Here is a 22,957-nt window from a genome sequence, read left to right as displayed (position 1 = left end):
TCCAAAAAAACCCACATAGTTTTAAAAAAAACCACATAATTTAATTTAAAATTAAATATAAACTTAAAATACATTAAAATACAATAATAAGAAATAAATTAACCTGCACTTTATCTTTGAAAAAAAATCGTGGCTGGCAGGATTCATTGATTATATATCCGATATTTATGTTCAAAATATCATGCATGATATATGATAGTTTCAATATTTTCATGTCGATATTTTCACTTATATGTTTCAATATTTTTAGTCAAAAATGGTTTGATATTTTCATGGGTACATGAACTTTTCAATCATAAATTAGTTTATCTGTGAATAAATAGATAAAAAAATTTGTTCAAAAATAAAAATATTCAGTCAAGAATATTGATATTTTCAGTTGAAAATGGTTTTCATATTTTCGAGAATGAGCTGATATTTTCAATCAACAATGGTCTGATGTTTTCAGTTTAAAATGGGAAGATATTTTCAGTCAAGAATGGTTTAATACAGTAAAACCTGTCCTTAATGGAACCTGTATGAAGCGGAAACCCAATTTCAACAGAAAAAAAAAAATCTAGATATCGTGGTTTTGATGCCTAAATACACATTAAAGAACCTGGATCGAACGGAACCTGTCTAATGCGGAAACGGAAAGGAAAATATGCTCTTAATGGAAAATTTCACCCAAATGCTATGAGTATTTCCCAAACCAATAGACCAAGGGAATCACACAGAATGTTGAACTGCTCTTGAAATTTTTTAAGCAATCTGCTTGCCAATGCGAGTTCTGCATCATCCACCCCTAGATTAGCAAAAACTGTTTCTTACTTGATGCTGTGATTCTAATGAGCCATATGTAGTAAGGCAGATGCTTCCTGAAACTGTTAAAAAATTGTCCAGGAAAGCAGGCTTTTCTACGGGAAAAATTAGGGCAAAGGTTGAATTTCCAAATGATATGCGGGAAAAATCGATGCAAAGGCTGAATTTACAAATGATATGCACACAAGCTACTTTCCATGATCGCAGTGCTGAGGTTTACATAAACATAGACGACAATGTACAAACTGAGCCTGGCACGACAAATATAGATACTGAAAATTGTAGAGATGGTCAAAAAGAAGAGGATGAAGACGAGATAAATAATGTCATTTTGGAAGGAAAAACTGTATAGGGTAACATTTTATACAGATGCTGTCAAAACCTTGAAAAAACTGCAGCACTTTGCTTTACAACATAGTTTCCCAAACTTTGTTCCATCACCCCTTCTACAGAAATTTTTTTTTCTTATCTACCCCGACTCAAGCAAACCCATAGGATCCTGTTATCCTCGTAGCTTCTACCGCCCCCATACCATTCCATCGCCCACCAGGGGGCGATATTGTCCACTTTGGGAAACACTGCTTCACAGCATAATGACTTGGGCATGTTTAGTAAGATGTCTGAAACAAAACTGTTTACTGAAAGTCAGGCAGCAAAGGGTGTGAACTGCATAAAGAAAGATTATACAATGTGCAGTAAAAGCATAAGAGAAAAATACTGCATTTTTAAAAATGCAGATTGATCATTAGTTTTAGTGCATATTTTATTGACTACCGACAATAATAAAATTTATTTATTTACAGTATTGTTTTTAATTTTTCACCCACTATTCAGCTGTGTGAATAGTTAATGTATGTAATGGACGAGTATAGTGTAGAGCATAGTTGACAGCATTTCTGCCCACAACGTTTGAAGTGAACAGACAATTTTTCCGCTGAGCAACCGAGCATTAAGATTCGGTATTCAACCCACGTGGGAAACTCGGTCAGCGTGACTAGTGGTTAAATATTTTTCCTCTGAAGACAACACCCATTGGTGTCAAAATGCATTAGGGTTTTTTGTATTTTCATGTATTTGCCTTATTTGTTGGTGTCTTCTTAATATTCTTGGGCAAAGTTGATCAACTCTTCTATAGTTCCCTAACCTTTTTTATCCCACATCGCCCCCTTCTTCAGAAATTTTTTTCTTCCATCGTCCCCAACGCAATCTAACCCATAGAATCCTTTGTTATACTTGTAGCTTCTACCACCCCATTGGAACATTCCATCACCCTCTAGGGGGCGTTAACGCCCACGTTGGGAATCACTGGTGTAGAGTGTAATGAGTGTATATACCTCTGTAAGAAAATACAGTATGTACGTATTTTTAATAAGTGATAAATATTTTATAATTATAGAGTTTTTTACACTTTATTTTCAATTAATAAATTTTTATTTTATTTTAGTTTTATTCGAAATCATTACATAATTTTACCACATTATGTCAATTGAGCCACTATTAAACGGAAACACGTGTTCAGCAGAAAAAAATCTGTCCCTTGCGATTCCTTTGTTGAAGACAGGTTTTACTGTATTTACAATCAAGAATGGTCTGATGTTTTCAGTCTCATATTTTTAGTTGAGAGTGGGATCGTAATTTCAGTCAAGAATAGTGTGATACTTCTAGTCGAGAATGGTCTGATATTCCCAGTTAAAAATAAGCTGATATTTTCATTCAGACGAAAATGTGCCGATATTGTTGGTTTCATATTTTCAGTCAAGAATGGTTTGATATTTTTAGTCTCATATTTTCAATTGAGAATCGACTGATATTTCCAGCCAAGAAAAAGTGTAGCATATTTTCAAAAATATTATATTTACCAAACCTGCTTCTTCAGTTAAATGTGAAAAAATATTTAAAATATCTTATTAATAAACATTAAATAGAAATCTTGATTCCAAATTGGAAATGTTCTAAATTGTAGTTTACACCTTTAATGAAAACATTTATAATCAGCTATAACTTGACTATTCTATCAAAAATATCGGATCAAAATTTTCATGTTGAATGGGAAAATTTTTTAAAAATTGAAGTTGTTATTAAAAAATATTAGATAAAGATTTTTAGATTAAGGATGTGTTTTAACTACCATTAGTTACGCCTGCAAATGTTTATAATATAGGTTAACTATATTCTATCAAAAATATTGGATATATATCAAAATATCGTGATATTTATGAACCCTGGTGACTGGTGCGAGGGACACCATAATGGAATGAAATATATATATTTGAGTTTCCATTATTTCTTATGGGAAGTTTGATTCAATATACGAGTGTTTTGGATTTTTCAAAACGGCATCGAAAATGCACTAAGAATGTGAATCATCTATTTTATAATCCATCTGTATTAAGTCAGGAAGTTTTCTTCAAATTATCAGATTGTTCAATTTTAACTGAATACTTTCCAGTGGTTTTTTTTTTTCACAGTTGTATTTAAAATACCTTTTTTTTTTGAGATAATTAAAAACACGTGGGCCACATCAGTGAAAGTGCCACAATAAAAAAATCAATGAAAATTAAATTTGTTTAAAAGCATAATTTCATAACAATAATTTCACTTCTGAAGATGCTCGTTACATCTGTAGTTGGTATGTTAAGGAGTGCTGGAAAAAACCCACAGCCAAACAGGACTGTAAGTTCTCGTTTCTCAGTAGATCTCACTGCTGCTATGGTGGTCGCCATAGTGTTGCTTTTCTGTGGTTCCCAACTTTGTGGTGCGAATGCAAGCTGATTTCTCTGTTAAAAAGTCTCGCACAGAGAGCAACAGGCCAACAACAATAAAATTATTCAATCATTATACTTCACTCATAGTTAGAAAATTTGATGGCAGATGGAAGCACTACACATAACAAGCATTACACAGAAACAAACTTCACGGAAGGTTCACTATACACATACATTCCAACATGTACCAATTTGTTAGAAGTTCCACAGAGGAATATGGACGAGGTGCATGTGTGGTTCAGTAGTAGTAGAGATCTGACTATTTAATTTTTTTCTCAGTAAAAAAAAAGTCTAGAATTCAAAAAATTCTTATTATGCATGGAAATCAGAACCATATGAAATAATATCCCATATAATGAGAATTAATGGTACATCTTTGTTTACATTCGAGTAAGGTTTGCATCAAACCTGAATTAATATCTCTGACTTGGCGATACCAATATTACTAATGCAACGTTTCAAACATTATTTTATTAGTGAAACAATAAGCATTATATATATACTCGTATATAAGCAGACCCAACCAGAAGGCTGAGAATTCAAGACAGCTACCATTAACAGACCTGCAAACTGATGTAATTATCTTGTTACAGTAAGACTCTCTTATAATAAACACATATTACAAATTTTTACAACTGAGGTTGGGTTTTTTATTTCTCCTCAAAAACTGACTCTTATATCAGCCAACCCTTCCCAATATAGGAACAAATTTTTTGAACAAAAAAAATTCAACTTGTACATGAGTATATACCGTATATGTGTGATTATGTTCATTGAATACAAGTAAAAACCCCTTTAACAAGCAAAGGAGAAACGTTAAAAAAACACTGCTGAATATGCAGAATACAGATAACTCCAAGAAAACTTTTTTTTTGTTATGAAATTTGTCACAGAGAATTCATTGTAAATATGTTAGACTCATAACATTGAAGAGGTCTAATTTATCTCATTTTCAAACAACTAAGCAGAAATCACAAAGAGTTGGATTGTATTAACTTAATTTCCTTCACACATTATCTATCACCTATTATTGTTTTTAAAAATTCGGAAACATCAGTTCTTTAGGCCAATTAGAAAGATTACTTTAATTATTGATAGTGAAAATTTGAATCATAAAACCTGGATTTCGCCAGAGCAATGGTTACAACAATTAACTGTAGGTTCCTTCGAGCAAGTGTGTGGCAAAATGCTGCAGGCTTGGGAACCAACTCCCACTTCACTGTGTCGACTCACTTCCGATTTGGCTAGATTTTGGAGATTCTGCGCATCTGTTATCACCTGCGATTAAAAATTTTATAATGAAAAAAAATAATTATCTTTCATAAGAATCATCATAATTTATGAATTACATGCAAATACTTGCACATTACGCTAAAAAATAAGTAGATGCAAAACAGTGGAATCTTAATCAATTGAAAAGGAAAGTTTAGGCACACAGTGTAATCTTTAATAAAATTAAAAATAACAGATCAATTTTGCTAATAATGTTATCAAAGATCAGAGAAATCATGTATTTTAGGTTATGGGAGGTGAAAGTTCCAAAAAAACTGAAAATCTAAAGAAAAAAAATTTAAAAACTGAATTTTAAGTACCTTAAAAATATAGGCACCAAATCAGATTTATGCAAATTTCAGTATACCACATGGGCTTGCGTGACAAATGGACTTTTTCCACTGTTGCTACAAGAATCTTGAATGTTTTCGCCAGTCAAGCACCATGCCAAAATTCATTAAGTTTTCAAACAAGGGAGTATTGTGGGTATAGATACTGAGATCACAAGGTAAATCTATTTCTCAAATTTCTAGTGAATTAAATCGATTGAAACGAGGCAGCAATAGATCGCTAGCATGCGGTGAGCATTGTAAACAAAATTCAAGACAGAAGACCCAGAGTGACCAGTTAAGATGAAGAAAGAAAAATGAAGACTTGCTTCACAACGAAATCACTCTGCTAGTGAAATAAAACATAGAGCAGAATTGGATATTTTGAGAGAAATTGTTTGTAGATGAATCCACAGAGTTGGCTACATGCGAATTGCAAAATGATTCACGCACCTTTCATGAAACATCACCATAAGCAAGCACAATTGGACTACTATCATTGAATCATACATGAATCTCGTGCATATTTCTCTACGGAATTTCTAACGACTTGGTACATGCCAGAACATGCGAATATGTTGTGATCCTAATGTGAAGTTTGTTTCTGTGTAATGCTTATTACGTGTAGCGCTGCCATTTGTCAAAAATTTTTCTAACGGATGGAGTATAATGACACTGGATAATTGCTCTATCTTAGGCTTGTTGCTTCGTGTGGCTTGACTTTTTAACAGGGAGATTGATTCGTATTTATGGCTCAAAGTTCGGAACACAGAAAACCAACTTCAACCAATCACCACTGTGGTGATGATGGAGTTTGAATCTGGGTCTTCGCAATGCAAGTCCATCACTATGGCTACCACAACAGCTGCGCAATTGGACTGGACTCAAGACCACATGTTGTATTCAGATGAATGGCTGCATATACTCTTCAATGATGAAAACAAATGGAATTTACCGATGGCTCAAAGAATTATTCTTATTGGCATGATCGATAAACCTAATTCAATATACAGCAAGTTGGAAGTTCTGAGATGGTATAGGGAATAGAATTTGGCTATAATAGACAGACCTCACTGGCATTCTTAAATGGCAGTCAGAATTCAGAAATGTACCAAGAACTACTTGAAAGCCATTCATTGCCATTTTAGAAAAATATTAGGTGCTTCAAAGTGGACTTTTCAGCAGAATCATGCTTCCATTCACACCTCCCGTCAATGAAAAACATGGTGCAGGGCTAAAAACATTTTGGTTCTGGATTGGCCAGCTTTCAGTTCAAACCTCAAACCCACAGAAAACCTATTTGATACCATTACATAAGTCGTGCTTAGCAGAGGAAAACAATATTTTTTGGTTTTAGTATTGAAAGACGCAATTGAGAAAGCATGGTTTGGATTTGCCCAGAATTACTATAAAACCTCGTACTTTAGATGAAAATATGTATTTGATGTTCTACAAAGTAATGGCAATCACATAAGTCACTAAAATATTATTTGCATGATTTCAGTATTTAAGATTTGTGCCTAAACTTTTGTGGCATGTATTTTTATGGTTTTTGCTATAATGTAGCAAATATTTAAGATTTATGTTTCATTATTCAATTGTCGCAGGAAGCTTATGCAAAATATAAAAAGTCTCACAATTTACACTAAATAACTTAAAACTTGAAATTAGTGCTATGCCTAAACTTTTGTGGGCACTGTAGCTGCCAATCTTGGAGAATGAAAGTCTGAAAAATTTTCAGAGTACAAAAGTCCCACAAAGACAAATATAAAAGGAATTTTTTTAAACAAAGTACAGATAATCTGAGGCTTTCATAGCCAGCATTCGTTGAGTTGCAGGCGGTTTCTGGACTATTAGGCCATGGTCTCTAAGGCATTTTATTCCTGACGTGTCGCCCACATCTGTGGCAAGGAGAAAGGCCTCACACCAATGTCGCCAAGTTGTTCACTACATAGACTTCTGAGGCTTGATCAGCTGCAGAAGAGCCACATTAGCTGACATGGGTAGATTTTTCATGCTCTGATTGGCTGTGTGTGGGGTCTAGTGGCAATTTGCCCTCAAGGTAATTTTCTCTCGTCTGGGGTACATCTCGGCTCTTTGCGGAGCTGAAATAACAGGACCAAAGTGGGATGTATCTTTATCGTCTCTTCATTTCCATTTATGTTGTAGTACTTGAATAATCAAAGTGGTGCATAAAAGACCATGGTCTTAATAGCCTGAAAACTGCTTGCAACTCATCAAAGTACAGATTTTTTCCATAAATGAAAGTAAAATTGTAGGGATTTCACTATCTGAATTAGAAAAATAACCAAGAATTCTGATGACTATCTAAAACTCCATCAGAAACAATATTGAAAAATAAGATGCAAAAAATAGTACCAAACAAGAATGGGATAAAAAAAAAGATAAGCTGTATCAACCAAAACCGCTGGTTGTAAAAAAAAAATTAGAGATGAAAAATCACCATTGGGTCCAAAAACGGGACATGCCTATTCAAAACAAGATATATGGTCATCTGACGCACAAGTGGAACCCACTGAATCTGACTGATGAGGAGCCAAATCAGCACAGCTTTTTTGTTCAAAATTTCATTCTTCTCCTAGCCAAAATTAAGCATTTTGTCATGATTTATTGCAATGGTGACAATTAATGTGATGTTGTCTAGGGAAGAAAAAAAAAAGAGTTAAAGGACTTTTACTGAATTCTTTGGGAACAACCCCCCAAAAGTGAGGATTTTCAGCAATTTTGGTAGAACTTCATGGGTCTGGATAGAAATTTGAGAGAATAAACGGCAATGAAGAGGGAGCAAAAAAATCTGATTTTGGAGGGAAAACATACACTAGCTCTCATTTGATCATAGATTTGCATTTGTATATACAGTAGAACTTGGTTAGTTCAAAGTCAAAAGTCACTGAAAAAAAAGTTCGAATTATCCAACTAATACATGCTGGATCTATAAAATGACTGCAAATTGCAACTTAATAATCACCATTCACATAGGATAATAATTATCAATTATTATAATTTTATCATTAGTTATGAAACCGTTTCCCAAATTTTAATAATTTATAATTATAATAATTGGTTCTTAGCTGTTACATTATTCTCCTGTTCTGGAATAAAAGTCACTGCAAAATTTATTTGCCATGCTCAAAACCTGACTTACGGAAACAGTTCATGATCATCAATTACAAAACGGTTTTCCAATTTTGCTTATCATTCTTATGCTATCAAGGTAATATACTTTCATTAACGTACTAGAATCTGAACTTTCCGATAGATTCCATACTCTTAACCACAACAAAAAGATTCAGATTTACACCTTTTAAGTTGAAAAGCATAATCAGTACTAACTGGTACAGTCTCAATGTATTCCAGCTGAATAATGTTAAAATGGGTGTTAAAATATCAAAAAATAAAATAAATAAAATAAAAATAATAATAATAAAAGATGTAAAATATAAAAAATTTGAGAGCAAAACCAAATTTTCAAACTTTTATTAGTCTTTAAAAATTTGTTGCTTAACAACTTGATCTAGGGAAAGCAAAGTCTGTGTGTGCGTGTGTGTGGCTTCTCATATAATTTTTCCAAACTAAATTTGCTCAAAAATCATGGCTTTTTCCCTTGAACTTTGAATTATCCAAAACATTTGGAAAAAGTTTAAATTAAACAAGAAATTTAAAACATTAAATTGGATAGAAAACTCAAGGGGAACTCTGAAAAGTTTGACTTTTTCAAAATTTGAATTAACCAAGTTCTACTGTACTTATCCAGTTTAGACAAAATAAAGAGAAGTTTTTTTTAGTTTCATAAGTTCATTTCATTTTTTTCATAGTTTTTTATAATGTAATTTATTTGTCCCCAGTCAATTATGACAGTACTATACAAATTAAAGTTTAAAAATTAAAGTATGGAAGAAAAAGAGGGAAAAACAAACCTCAATGGCAGCTTCTTCACCAATGGTTTTCCCAACATAAATGCCTGGTTTTTCTTCATTCACATTCAGGAAGGAGGATCCCAAGAGGTGGACTTTAATGTCTTCAGAGAGGCTTCTTGTGGCACTTGCAAGTTGGAGTATGTTCCACGGGTTCTCTGCACAGGGATAATTCAGCTTCGAAGTAGGGTCAAATGCCGCTTGGATACACTGTAGAGTCCTAAAGAACAGAGATATATAGATTGATCATGATACATAGATATATCAAAAGGTATAACTGGCTTTATCGGATGAAAGAAAATGACCGGGAAAATTCCCAAATATAAAATTTTTGTGCAGGTTTATTGTGAGGGTTGCCAATACATGCCTAGGGAAAGCTTGGCAAATGCTACATTTTCCTTCCATGCCAAGGAACAACCACTACTATTCCTTAATCATACATGCACCTCGTACATATTTCTCTGCAAAATTTTTCTAATGAATTGGTACATGCAGGAATGTGTGTGTATATATATGCATGGCCCTAACTTATTTATGATATCCGAATTATGCTTGTCTCGTGTTATGCAGTTCATGTTATACTGCTGCCACCTGTCTTCTATATTTTGAAGTGAAGATAGCAAATGATTGAATTTTCATGTTTTGTAAATATTGTGTTGTAGGTCTGCCTGCTCTCTGCAAGGAGACTGACAAGTTGTGTGTTATAGTTAATACTTTTTGACAATACACAGTCAAGGCTCATTATAAGTACTCCCATTTTTAGGAAAATACACCTTCCCCCTTATATTCACACATGGCCTGTATATTCTTATCTTAGATCTGAAGAAAAGCGATTCATTGAGAATGTGATTTAAATGACATGTCCTTATGTCACTATCAAAACTTTTCACACCTCAATTACAATTTTGAGAAATGGAGGGATGTGTCATGCAACAGTCACACACAGGTGATCAGATATCCCATTGTGTCTATCATCATTACAAGGAGATTACACCAAATTCTTCAATACATCAAAGGTCAAGGGCAAACAAACTAAACGACAGATTTTGTTCATTATTGCAGAAAAATGAGAGGAGCAGAACTTTGTTTCGACATCATATTATATTGAATGATTTTGAAGTCATTATATTGGATGGAAAATAACATGTGGTGAATAGTAAAACAAGTGTGACTTATTTTGTATCAGTCTTCATAATGGAACAGTAGCAGTAACGCATAGTGGTTATAAGGAGTGTTGACTGTATTTGAATTTTCAGAATTTCTGAACAGGACTCCAGTCGGTTAATTGATTTTTGGTCTCATAATAATTAATTTTCCAAGACTAAACAATTTTTTGTACTGATCAAATAATTAAAATTTACAATTATTGGATCATTGCTCAATTTCATAGCTGTATGGATTCATTAATATATTTTCTCTAAGAGTTTAGCAGAAATTGTTTAAATAAGCTCTGGTAGTCACAGTGGTCTCTTAGTCACTGGGAGAGACATGAATGAATGCCAGAACTTTGCCACTGGACTTATCCCGTCGTCGAGATCTCTTCGAGCCCAGCTTCATGGCAGAGTCCAGAACACTTTATTTTGTGTCCAAGAAAAAGTTTTACAATATATTTTTCCTGGACAATTCAGTACTGTCGCAATTAAAAAAATTTGTGGTGATTACAGACAAGATAGGGTTGGGAGTTGGAGAAAAGTTTCTGGGTTTTGTTAAACAGATGAATATACACATATTAGGATGGAGGTATATTTTAAAAGCAACTGGGGGGAGGCATGCCATCTCATCTGTTATCTTACACTTGTCATATTATATATACAGGATACAAAAAAAAAAAAAAAAAAAAAAAAAACGAAAACAGAATTTTATTGTGAAATATAAAATGTTCATCAGAGCCAGTCATGTCCCTTAACACCTTATTGGTTAGCAAATGGGTTTGATAACTTGCAGACTATATATAGAAGCCAGCATCAATTTTATTGGGTTGAGTTCACTCGCTCCAGTGGATTTAATGAAAATATATGAAATAGAAATATTGTGTGGGAGAATATATACAATTAGGGATCACCCGTATCATCTCGTTTAGTATCTTATTCAGTGACTGGGGGAGACAGAAGCCAAATAAAAGCATCACATTTTCCATGTACATAGCTGTACAGTATTGTTAGGCAAAGTCTACCTACTATTCCATATAGTTGGAAAGTCTAAAAATATAAAGAGATGGTAAGAAATATTACTTTTCTTTGTCCACATGTATCTAAGAGTAATGTCTCACCCAAATGGTAATTCTTTTCTACAATGAATGTTCTTTCCAATGTATGGATGTACCTATAATTTTCTTTTATTTCATATTTTATACTGGAGATAGCACTAATAATTATTTAAATGTAACAATATTATCATCTTCATAGCTGAAATTTTTGTTTTTTTCTATCCTGGTTTATGAACTACAGGTAGATAAGGAGGTTAACTAAACACTGTGTCATTTTTTCCTCATTTTCCTGGGTTTTGAGACTTTTTTTAGTAGTACTGTGTGAGGGAGAACTGGCAACTCAACTCTTTCTATTCGAGGCTACTCAATATTGACTTAAGTATCCCTGTGTGAAGAGGTCCTTAGAGGGAACAGTAATTAGTACTTTCTTAGATTTGATGTCAAAACACTGATAAATATTATGGCATTTCTCACTTTTAGATATTTTTCCTATGTATTTAGAGGAGATATAAAAAAAAACCAAATCTTTTAAAGGTAAAACCCAATAAAAACCTTAATAATAGTATAACATTCAAATACAAAATAAAGAAACTCACTTGAAAATCGCCAAAACTTGTTCGCTTGTTTCCTTTTGTTCATTCAATAAGCAACTGATTGCTCCATTTGCTTGATCAAACTTTTTTGAGAGAACCGTCTTCCAACCAGCCAATTCCTTCACCAGCAAACTGAAATGTGCAACACGTTTCAGTAAACATAATAAAAATGTACAAATGTGTTTTTGAGTATTGGTAGCTTAGTATTCCTATTACTGTTTATTTAATTGGCAACCTTTTTCTTTATTCATCAAAACACTCCCATATAAGGCTTGGTTGATTTTTAAAAATTACAAATTAGCAGTCATCCTAATCAGAGGCGTCTGAAGTGTTTCAGGTGTTTGTGTGTGATCGATTTGGTCTTTTTATGGGAGATTTTGATCTCTTAATTAATTCTGGGGGTTGTTCAATCTAGACCTATAAAATACTGAGGGTGTTCAAGCACCCACTGCACCCCCGGCTCCAACACCACTGGTCCAAATAACCGATTCCAACCAGTGGGCTACCCGATTAAAAAAAAATTCTACATAACATCACTTCCTTGACCATTGTTATATGGAAATTCCCTTGAACTTGTGTCTTTTAGAGAAAAAAATTGACAAACGTTAACAGTTTAATCAAAGGTAATGCCTAAAACCCAATATTATGTTTGCCAAAATACAGGACTACTACTGGAGTGGGGAACAACTGTCCTGGGCAAAAAACTTTAGAGCGTGATAAACTTTAGGAGGGAACAAAAATAAACAAAATCAATAGATTTTATGGTGGTGGTGGTGGGGCAGCAAAATCATGTTGGCCCCTCCCCCACAAAGTTACAGCCGTACAAAAGTATAAAAGATGGGGTTCTGGGAGAGAATTCTGCATTCATTTGTTGTGAAAATGGCTTCAGTGTTCATAGCGAAACAACATAAAAACCTTACCTGCTAGCCTCGAATTTTTTCTTCCACAAATCACATTCGACAGACAGCTTATCTACTTCCTCATTGGTCTGCATCAACTGCTTTGAATACAACAGAACATGTTCGCCTAGTTTTGCCTTATCTTCACTCATGTATTGAACTTTAGTCTGCATGTCCTCCCCAAGAGACGCAACCAGCAGTTTCTTCAAGTCAGCATTCACCTGTTAGATGCATGAGTAAAGAAATTTTTTTTTTTCAAATTATGATGAATTTATTGGGCAAGACTATAATGAAACAGATTTGTTTCAATCGGTCTTAAGAACATCATGGATCCCCGAGCCATTTTTTGGAGGCCCTACCTACTATTGCTACACCACACATGGACCCCGCCCACCCCCACCCCCCCCCGCGGAACCCCCAACGAATCGGTACATGCGAGAATGTGCGTGTACGTGTAGTGAAACCTGACGTGAAGTTTTTTGTTTTGTTTCTCTGTAATGCTTGTTGTGTGTAGTGCTGCCATCTGCCACCAGTTTTTCTAACTATGAGTGAAGTGTTATGATTTAATGATTTATCATTGTAGGACTGTTGCTCTCTGTGGCGAGACTTTTTAACGGGGAGATCGGCTCGCATTTGCGCCTTGAAGTTGGGAACCACAGAAAACCAACTTCAGCCGACCACCACTGTGGGGTTCGAACCCGCATCCTCGCATCACGAGTCCGTCACTATAACCACTCGACCACCACAGCGGCAATGATGTTCATGCACCAATTGATGTTCGTAATTTATCAAATCCTATTTCTTATTACATATCGTCCCCTTCATGCCAGAAGCATGAATGTGCAATGTCCTTGGAAAAAAAGAGCATGGGAAATGACGCTTATGAATGTTTATTCTATCCATATTACTCTATGAAAGTTATTTTCCTAAAATGTTTTGTAACATGTTTCAAAAGGGATAATTCGTATTTCTGACAAAGAAAAATAAGATATCCAACTAGCTGATAAAAAAAGGGAAAAAATACACACTCATGCTTCTGGCATGAAGGGGGAAACGATGCATATTTGACTCAATGACCTATGACCTAGTTAATCTTGATTGTATGTATCCTCAATGTGTCTTCTGATGGACTGTTTCCATAGAATGTATATTATAACTTTTCATTTGTTGAATAATCCTAGGCGGTGAAGAGAGGAAGTTGTCTTGCACAACAGCTCTGGGCGTGAGCGGTCATCAATCAATCAATCTATGACCTATGTAATATTTTAAAATGAAATATTATATTCTTTTTTCTTTCTTAACGAGAAAGGTGAAGTTCTTGAATGAGCCAGGTTCAGAAAACTAAACTCAGTGATGTCACTGAAATTTGAACGAATAAAAATTTAATTCTCCCCCCCCCCCCCAAGGGGCTTATGAAAGGGGTTATACTTTTAGTCAGGAGCGTGTTTACACTGGGCCTAAGTAGCCTATAGCAGCAAGTTTGAAGGAGTGACAAACTTAAGTAATTGGTGGTCAAGAACATTAAATTACAATGTGAGAACAAATTTGAATAGCCTGGAGGCAGCAGAGCCATAAATTCACCTACGCTTTTCGTCCTCAAGGATATCAACAAACTGGGTTTCAATTATCAGGGAAAGGACCTGAAGGTCACAAAAGATATTATTTACTATCCATGGAAGCCTATGTCAGGTTCATTTATTTTCTTTGAGAGAAACTGGCCCAAAATAGCCTTTAAACTTTTTCTGAACTTATACCTTTCATGTTGGTAGACATTAATTCTGAAAAAAATTATCTTGTCCTCAAACTCAAATTTAAAAACCACACATAGGAAATTGTAGGCGTCAATAAAATTTTTTCAGTCATCATGATGATTTGGTGTCAGAGATTTGTCAAGCCCTGATTTATAAGAGCAAATTCAAGAACCACATAGAAATTTTGTGACACAAGCCAACAGATTAAATGCATATAAAACGTATTCGCACACACTGCATAGTCATTGAACAAGAAAAGCTTCAATTTGAGTGATTATTCACACAATTAGTGATTGATGGGACGATTATTGACATGGTTTTTTGGATTGGTGCCATTAGAGCAAGTTTATAACGTCAATGGTAGCTTGCCACTTTTATTCGTGTTTGTGATCTAGGCCTACATGGCAACATTTTTTTCTAAATCATTTTTTACTGTTTAACCCTTTAACCTTTCTAATGTTTCTGGCATAATATTACTTATCTATTGAAGAAATACGAAACACCATTCTTTAGCTTGCCAAGTGTGTATGCCGATTTGAGGTATTTAAGAATATAACTTTGAAATTTTTTTTTCAGCTAAATAAAAATGTTTTTCAATCAAGTCTTTTTCTATATTTTTTTTTCTCTGCTTGAGGGGGTTGTATATTAAATTTTATAGTACATTAGAACCTTGATTATCCAGGCTAATAGTGGGGAAGGTGACTGGATATAATCGAAAAACACTGTTAACCCTTTGAGGGGCACTATATAAAAATATTTTTTTTGACCAAACTAACTTCATATACTCGAAACATAGGGCTCATATAAATGTATTTTGCAGCTATTCTTTTATTTTCATGAAAATCCAGCAAACAGATGGTCGCACAACAGGGACACTGCCCACCTAGAACAATGAAAGCTTCCCTAGGGTGTAATGCAGGAAAAGCAACATTTTGTTTGAAAAATTCCCTTTCCACCAATTTTGTAGGCCAAAATGCTCAACATAAGCATATTGATGGCCGGCACATTTCTTTCAATGAGATGGCAGTGTAAATTTTCCTTCTTGAGTGGCGTATAAATTTGTTCGAAATATTAAATTTTCCATCAATGACACTGAAAAAAAGAATAAGAACATCGAGATTGACAATGTATCTGGCATTAGTAGAATTTCCTGAGATGGTTCCACTTCTTCCTTGAAATCTGGGTTTTGGTTCTTGATTTTTTCTCCCGAATCATCTGAAATTGTCGAGAAGATCCAGGAATTGGGAGAGTGTATACATCAGCATCATTCTCGTCATCATCCATGCAGTATATATAAACTTTGTTTTATTTTCTTCATTTGGAGTATCATCAGATGCATTAGACTCCGGATCAGAGAGAAGCTCTGAAATTAGTATGATATTGCTTCCTCTGTACTAAGGAATTTCATAGGCATTTCACCACCAATAAAAGTAATAAATGCGCAATAATCAGGGAAGGGAAGCGGCTCACAGCAAAAGAAATTACAGAAAATAAAATTGAAACAATAAAGAGCAAGAGCATAGAAAGTAGTCATCAGCAGTCACTCTAAAACCACTAGAATGAAAGGATAGTTGTGTGTGGGACAAAAAATAGCATGTTGTGTTTTCCATTCTAACCCCCGAAACTCCTCCACAAATACACATCTGAGATGTTTCAACACCATTGCTGCTGTCACCCATTTTCTAGTAAACAAGAAAGAGGGAAGAAGATGAAGAAAAACAAGGCCGTTTTCGTCTTAGAGTGGTGGTTTCATGCTAATGACACTTGAGGTATCTAATTGCTTTAGGTGTGCTATGTCCTCAATATGGATTCACCTTTTTTAAAGCTTTTATAATTTGATTTTAAACAATTCTTAAATTTATTGAATGATTTGATTTCAACAAATAGGGAAAAATCTATAAAAAGCCGTCTGTAATTTTTGAAAAAATTTTTTTTTTATCAGGAAATAAATTTTAAAACAAGTATTATAAAAATAGAGAAAATGGTCGATTTTTACACTTGCAAAACAAAACCAGTATAATGCTCTCATCACTGACAAAAAAAATCTAAATCTTAAGCTAGTTAATAGGATTTAAATTATTTCTGTGTGAAAATTACTCATTTTTTGATGGAATTTCGAAAATATGGTTTCACTATGGTGACACCGTGCCAGAAAGGGTTAAACCACCAGGAGTGAAAAAAAAATAATTTAAATAACACATTTTTGGAGAAAGGATGTATTTTACCTGTTTAAAATGACTATCTACTGTATATATTCATATTAACTGCGTGAAAAAATTTAATTAAAAATTATGCTTATATTAAAGGAGACCATACTACTAATATAGTGGGTTTCACACATCAATTATCTGGGCTAATGTTAGGGAAGGTAATCACGGATAATCGAAAAACATAGTTATCCTTTTCCTGTCAGCCATTCTGCACAGTTATAAAATGTACTAAGAGAATGACAAAAACAAGGGATAGTGCTGACCAGCTGATGAACCATGCAGTCACTTGACCACATCCGAAGTCACACCAGCCTTATCTTTGTTGCAAAAAAAGCAATATATTCAGACTAACTTGCCAGCATTTTCTGTAATTGGCTATAAATATTTAAGTGCCAATCATCACAGGTGTCTGGTTCTAACATGTGCATATGCTGCTGCCGTATCAATGTGTTGTAGTGACGTCCAAGGAGCTTCACTGCTAACCTACTTCAAAGCTGATCCACGGTTACTGCACAGATATTCAGAATTTGCATATACTCAGATTGTAAGCGTGGGTTGTGTATAAAACAACGAAGCTCTGTTATGTCGCCACTACTACTGCTACCATCACTGTTAATTCTCAATGTAAACTTATATCCTGTCTGCTCTCGCACCCCTTAGTGCTGTGTAGCATATCTTAAATTCTAAATAGTCATGTTTAACCATAAACTGTTGAAATAAACTTGTCAATTGTTACAGCTGTGTCATCAGTCCATCTGTGAGCATCTTAATCTATTCATAGATGAACACGCTTAATTTTGCCGGATATTGTCTACACGGAACAAATTTGAGAGCACTTATCTTTGCGATATTTGAACCCCCCCCCCCCCATCATGAACGAGAAACCTTTATCTTTGAGTGGGAGTGCAGAAAATAGTCTTATAACTGAGAGAAAATATAAGTGAAGAATTACTGTATTTTCTTTAAGGATTTTCAAGCAAGAACAATTTAAAAATTTTTAGGGATTTCTCTATAAAGATACAAAAACTGGTAGAATCTGGTTTTTGACTAGAAAATTTCAGTAATATGATAAAAAAATCGGAAGCATTGGCACCTATGTATAAGTGAACACTCTCACAAAAAGCATGGCTTGATTTTTTTTAAACGCAAATCATCAACAAAATACAATTATTATGCATTACTAAATGTTTAAGCAAAGAATGATGACGACCCATTTCTAACAGAACTAAACCAAATACAATGCTTGCTACCTTAGTTTGCACATTGAATTGAGCTTCAAGTTCATTTTTTTCTTTAGTCAGCTCTTCGATTCGTTTATTCAGATCTTCTTTTTCATTTGTCCACGATAAAGTAGCGCTAATCATTGAAGTGGAACTATTCATACCAAACTGGCATTTTTGACACCGAGAAGGAGTATGAGGGTTGACTAGTTCAGTCTGCTTCTGTTTCGGAGACAATTCTACACTACAGATATTATTTTTTGGCACAGAATTATCTTTCAAGGAACCATTTTTGATTGCTTTGCTAGTTTTAACAGACTTATTCAAATTGAGGTCGATCCCACTCTTCGATAATGCTTGAGTCTGTACAGCATTTCTCTCCGGCAGTGGGAGGATAGGAGACACAGCAGCTTTATAAGGTTCATATGGGACAAATTTCGGCTCTTTACGTTTGGCATTTGTTCTCCCAAAGTTACTAGAGCATGTTTGGACAAGTCTGGCATCAGTATGCCTGTGGCTCGGAGGAGTTGTGACTTCGACAACAGAAACTACATTCTCCATTCCATCACCTTCAGATCTGCTTTGGGCGACCATCCTGGTTTTCCCTAAAACAAAAAAACAGCAAGAAAATTAAAACACAGCAGTTTCAGAAATCGGTATCATTATGAAACAGAAGCCTCTTTTTATTCATTACAGTGAAAATTTTCAACTAGAACAAATATTGCAAAGGGCCATCTTAAAAGCAATCAGAAGCCTACAGACAAAGTGATTTTTCTGAGGATTCTACATGGCTAGAACTACCTACCAACCAGTTTACATACCATACATACTTGTGTATGAGCAGTTTTTTTTTGTTGAAAATTTTGTTTCTTAATTTGGGGTATATATGAAAAAAAATAAATTTGGGAAAAATAATTACAAGCATTTTTGAATTAAAATAAATCAGTAACTTTGATGAATAAATAAAAAATAGGCCTACAGGGCTCCACCATAGAAATTATATATCAGAAAGGGCTTCAGCAAGTCAAAAAAGTGTGAGAACTGCTGCTCTAGGACAGTGGTGCGCACAGTTTTTGAAGCGCGCCCCCCTTTTGACCAAAAATTTTATCGCCGACCAATTCACTTGCTGACCATATATCCCACGACTCTCACATAGGCTCCCCATATATACGCTAGGCCATCCTGGGAAACCAGGACATTCTGATTTTTTGCCAGTAAATGTGCTGTCCCGAAATCCTTTTTTGGAACGCTTCGTTTTGATTTTTACAAGGCAATATTGACTTCTAAAAATATTTGATTTTTTTAAATATCATATAAATATTTACTTTGTTTTTTTTATGTACTTGGTATCTCTTATGCAAGATGGAAGTGTAGCAAGGTGTATGCTTCTTGATTTTTGTATACAGGGAGATCAAGAATCATCTAATTTCACTATTATTCTACACTTGAAATCGACAATTAAAAATTTTTTTCATAAAACACACCCCCCTCGCGTATATCCACATATTACTTATCATTCTGTGTTTTTAATTTTTAAGAAATGTACAATTTTGAGAAATCGAGTGATTCTCTCTGTAACCTTGTAAAAGTACTGACTTGATATCGTCCACAGCATGTCAGAAGCATAAATCTAAAATTTGTTTTTATCAGCTGTTTGGATACCTTTTTTTGCTGAAGTTGCGCTTGAAACGCGAAAGTGTATCCCCTATTGAAACACACGCTACAAAACATTTTAGAAAAATAACTTCCATAGAGTAAAATAGGTAGAGTAAGCATTCAAAAGTCATTTCCCACGTTTGAAAATGGCAGTAGAAAAACCAGTTTGAAAATGGCAGTAAAACCCGTTTGAAAGACGTGCTAGGACGCTAGGAATCGCAGAATTATTCGAATATTCTGGAACAACGACAACCCAGCAGAACAACAACAAACCAGAGCGCGCCAACGATGGCAACTTATCGCCGAAAAAACTCGCCAACTTGGCGTGTCCCCTATATCGAAGCTGCTTCCCCCCCCCCCTCTATTCAAGTTCATGGTAACATATGCTTGCAAACTCTCTAGGTCATTGTTTTGGCCATTCAACTGACATGGTCCCTCACTGATCTGGTCTCTTACTAAGTCACTCTTTTGATCATTCACATGATTTTAAAATGTCTAGGTTACTCTTTTGGCCATTCAACCGACATGATCTCTCACTCTTTTGGTTGCTCACATGCTTGCACACTCTCCAGGTCACTTACTGACCTGGTCCTTTGCTCGTAAAGCAGATTTATGATTTTACCGCCAATACGAATTGTGCCGCCCAGCTCCCATTCTACCAATTGACCAATCATTCCTCGAATTAGCCGACTCGGGCCAAATCTCCCCCCCCCCGGTTAATACAAATCTGCTTGAGCTTCCCAACGAGGAGTCCCAATCCTCCTGATGCCAAGGAAGTCACGTGTGGAAACGGTCCTGGTTGCTAACACAATTTTGAATGGGCAACTCAGTATTTGTCAGGAGCTCCGGAATTCAAACAACATCTTTTTACGCTAGTGGCAAGGGACCCCCCCCCCCAACTCCTAATTTCTGTTTTGCCCGGGGCCTTTTATTGCCAAAAAAGGGCTCTAATACAAAACATCTTTGGAGTAAGAATATTCATCGCATGTATAAGGAGTTCTTAACCCAGCGATGTTAATTAACAGCTAAAGCATGTTAATATTTACCTGAAATCGCCAAATCAGATGTAAAAGTTGAAAAAAGGTTTGACCCCATCTCGCGATTTATTCGCTCCTTGTTGATATTTTTTATATCTTGATTAATATGTTTACACAACGAGGAAAACAAAGAAAAAAGAAAATGTTGATGACGATGATGATTGAAACGTATCGAAAAAATCCTCTTTCACCTCTGAAGCCAGACGACGAAGATTTACCGTGACCATATGACCCGTATTTCTCAGAATTTCTTTTTTTTTTTCATAGTATTCAGCTAATTTATCGTTTTAGTAGAAATGCGCACTTTGTTAAGTATGCTGAGAAATTTTTAATCTTAATTATTTATTTTACACAAATTATACACCGATTGAATGTCCTTTTTTGTAAATATGGTCACAGTACAGAAACTACAGATCCATTTTTAGTGCTCATACGTCCCGCTTTGTATCAAACGAATTTGAATATCGAAACCAGGGCTGTCCTTGATGGACGCTGGGCTAGGGCCGTCTTAATAATTTCGGTGCCCTTATGCTCTGGCTTCTCTTCAACCTTCGAGCTAATCTTTCGCCTGTAGGTTCGGTGCCCTTCATGGAGGAAAGAGTTGCCGAACACGTAATGGGGATGTGAGCGGAGAGGTACGAGATAGCGGCGAAAACAAATGTACTGTTTTGTTCTGCGCCTCACATACTCGGGCAGCGAGACGAGGAGGAGAAAGAGGCAGCTCCAAGAGGTACGCGACTCTTTCAAGCCGGTTTGTTTTCATCGCGAGGTAAAATCAGACGCTATTTGGGGACTCTTAATGCAGCTTTGCTCCAAACCAAATGGGTGTGATGATGATGATCCCCCCTCAGAAGTTCTCTTTTTTTTCCAAGAGAGTGAGGAGAAAAAAAAGGGGAAAAACCAAAGCCGCCTTTCAAGCGGCTTTGGTTTGGAGGGAGCATTTCGGATTTTTTTTCACTTTTGGCGCTCTCTCGTCTTTTCGATTCCCATTGTGCTTAACCAATACCCCCTTCTTTAGGGGGTGTCTTTCTCTTCTTTAGGGGGTGTTGGCTTAACCCAGTCTATCCTAATTTAAAAGCTTGATGATTGTTGTGGTAGCATTTCACGCATTAATTCCCCCCGTCATTTTTTTAGACGTGAATATTTTTCAAAATTTTACTACGACTACGAGAGAGATGTTTCGCAAATTTCCGCCCATCCCATTGCGCTTTTTGCATGGAAAACTACACTATGTGCAAAAGAATTTCCTTCTGACGAAGGATGCAACTAGATGGGGAGCGGGGGGGGGGGTTTGGTCTGGTTTCCTGGGCGTCAGGAGATTTTCTGGTATCAGGAGGGGCGCAAATTCCATCCTTCAAATTTCATCTTTTCAATTGTCTCTGAATAGCATTTAATAAGAAACGTACTGCCATGGGACGTAGGCACCAAAACATGGGGGGGGGGGGGGAGGCCATGTTGTTGGCGCAACCCCAGGTTGAGAAGCGCTGCAATAAACCCGTTAATCCTCAAAAGACTACAAGTCCTGATATATGTTTTTAATGCCTTCTTGTATCAAACCGTTGTTTCGAATATTATTGCATAATATTATTATATTATAATATTATTGCATAAAGATTTAAATAATTATACTTCAATCAAGATAGAGAGACAACTGAATTAGTTAGACACTGAATAAAAATACATGCCTATAATCCGCAGAAGCTAATTTCGATACTTTCTAAACAAAATATCACCGTTAATGAGATGAAGCGAGAAGTTATCCATACACCTCGATGACGCAACCGTAATTTTTTTATGGCCAACGTATCATTATGAAAATGATTGTTATTAGCGATAAATGTATACGTGGTCGTTAATCACAAATTATCAGAGTGGATCCATTATTTATGACATCCCAGAATTATAGATTCCTCCTATACGCAGGGCCGTCTTAAGAGCATCATGGGCCCCCGGGCCAAATGATTTTTCTGAGGCCCTACCTACCAGGCAAATTCTCGAAAATCTCAACCACAGCTCTCTTTTGTGAAGCCTTTTTTATCTTGAGGTCTCCCGGGCAGTGCCGTCTTAAGGTATGGGGGCGTCACAAAAATGAGATCTGGTAGAAATTTTAAAGAATTTGCCTGGTAGGGCCTCAGAAAAATCACTTGTCCCGGGGGCCCATGATGCTCTTAAGACGGTCCTGCCCTGGTGGGCCCATGCCTTAAGACGGCACTGCTTTTATCCGGCATGTTCTATGCATAACCAATTTCAATGAACGCACGGTTGCTGCAATAAACTGGTTTC

The 22,957-nt window shown here is 35.4% G+C and overlaps 1 protein-coding gene across 1 annotated transcript; it reads right to left on the bottom strand.

Moving 5' to 3' along the window:
- Nucleotides 1-3,264: 3,264 nt before the first annotated feature.
- On the bottom strand, nucleotides 3,265-20,882 carry LOC149067466 (golgin-45). The gene is made up of 6 exons (XM_089252581.1): nucleotides 20,684-20,882; nucleotides 18,012-18,586; nucleotides 12,822-13,021; nucleotides 11,905-12,033; nucleotides 9,106-9,322; nucleotides 3,265-4,844 (listed from the first exon to the last, which is right to left on the bottom strand). The coding sequence occupies exons 1-6, from the start codon at nucleotides 20,730-20,732 to the stop codon at nucleotides 4,677-4,679; spliced, it is 1,338 nt and encodes a 445-aa protein (XP_089108707.1). The 5' UTR covers nucleotides 20,733-20,882; the 3' UTR covers nucleotides 3,265-4,676.
- Between the last annotated feature and the right edge of the window lie 2,075 nt (nucleotides 20,883-22,957).

Source organism: Pholcus phalangioides, unplaced genomic scaffold, assembly GCF_987345545.1.
Source record: "Pholcus phalangioides strain wild (caught in Gottingen) unplaced genomic scaffold, Ppha-v1.0 ptg000030l_1, whole genome shotgun sequence".
NCBI lineage: Eukaryota > Metazoa > Arthropoda > Arachnida > Araneae > Pholcidae > Pholcus > Pholcus phalangioides.
This window is presented reverse-complemented; position numbering and strand designations above follow the sequence as displayed.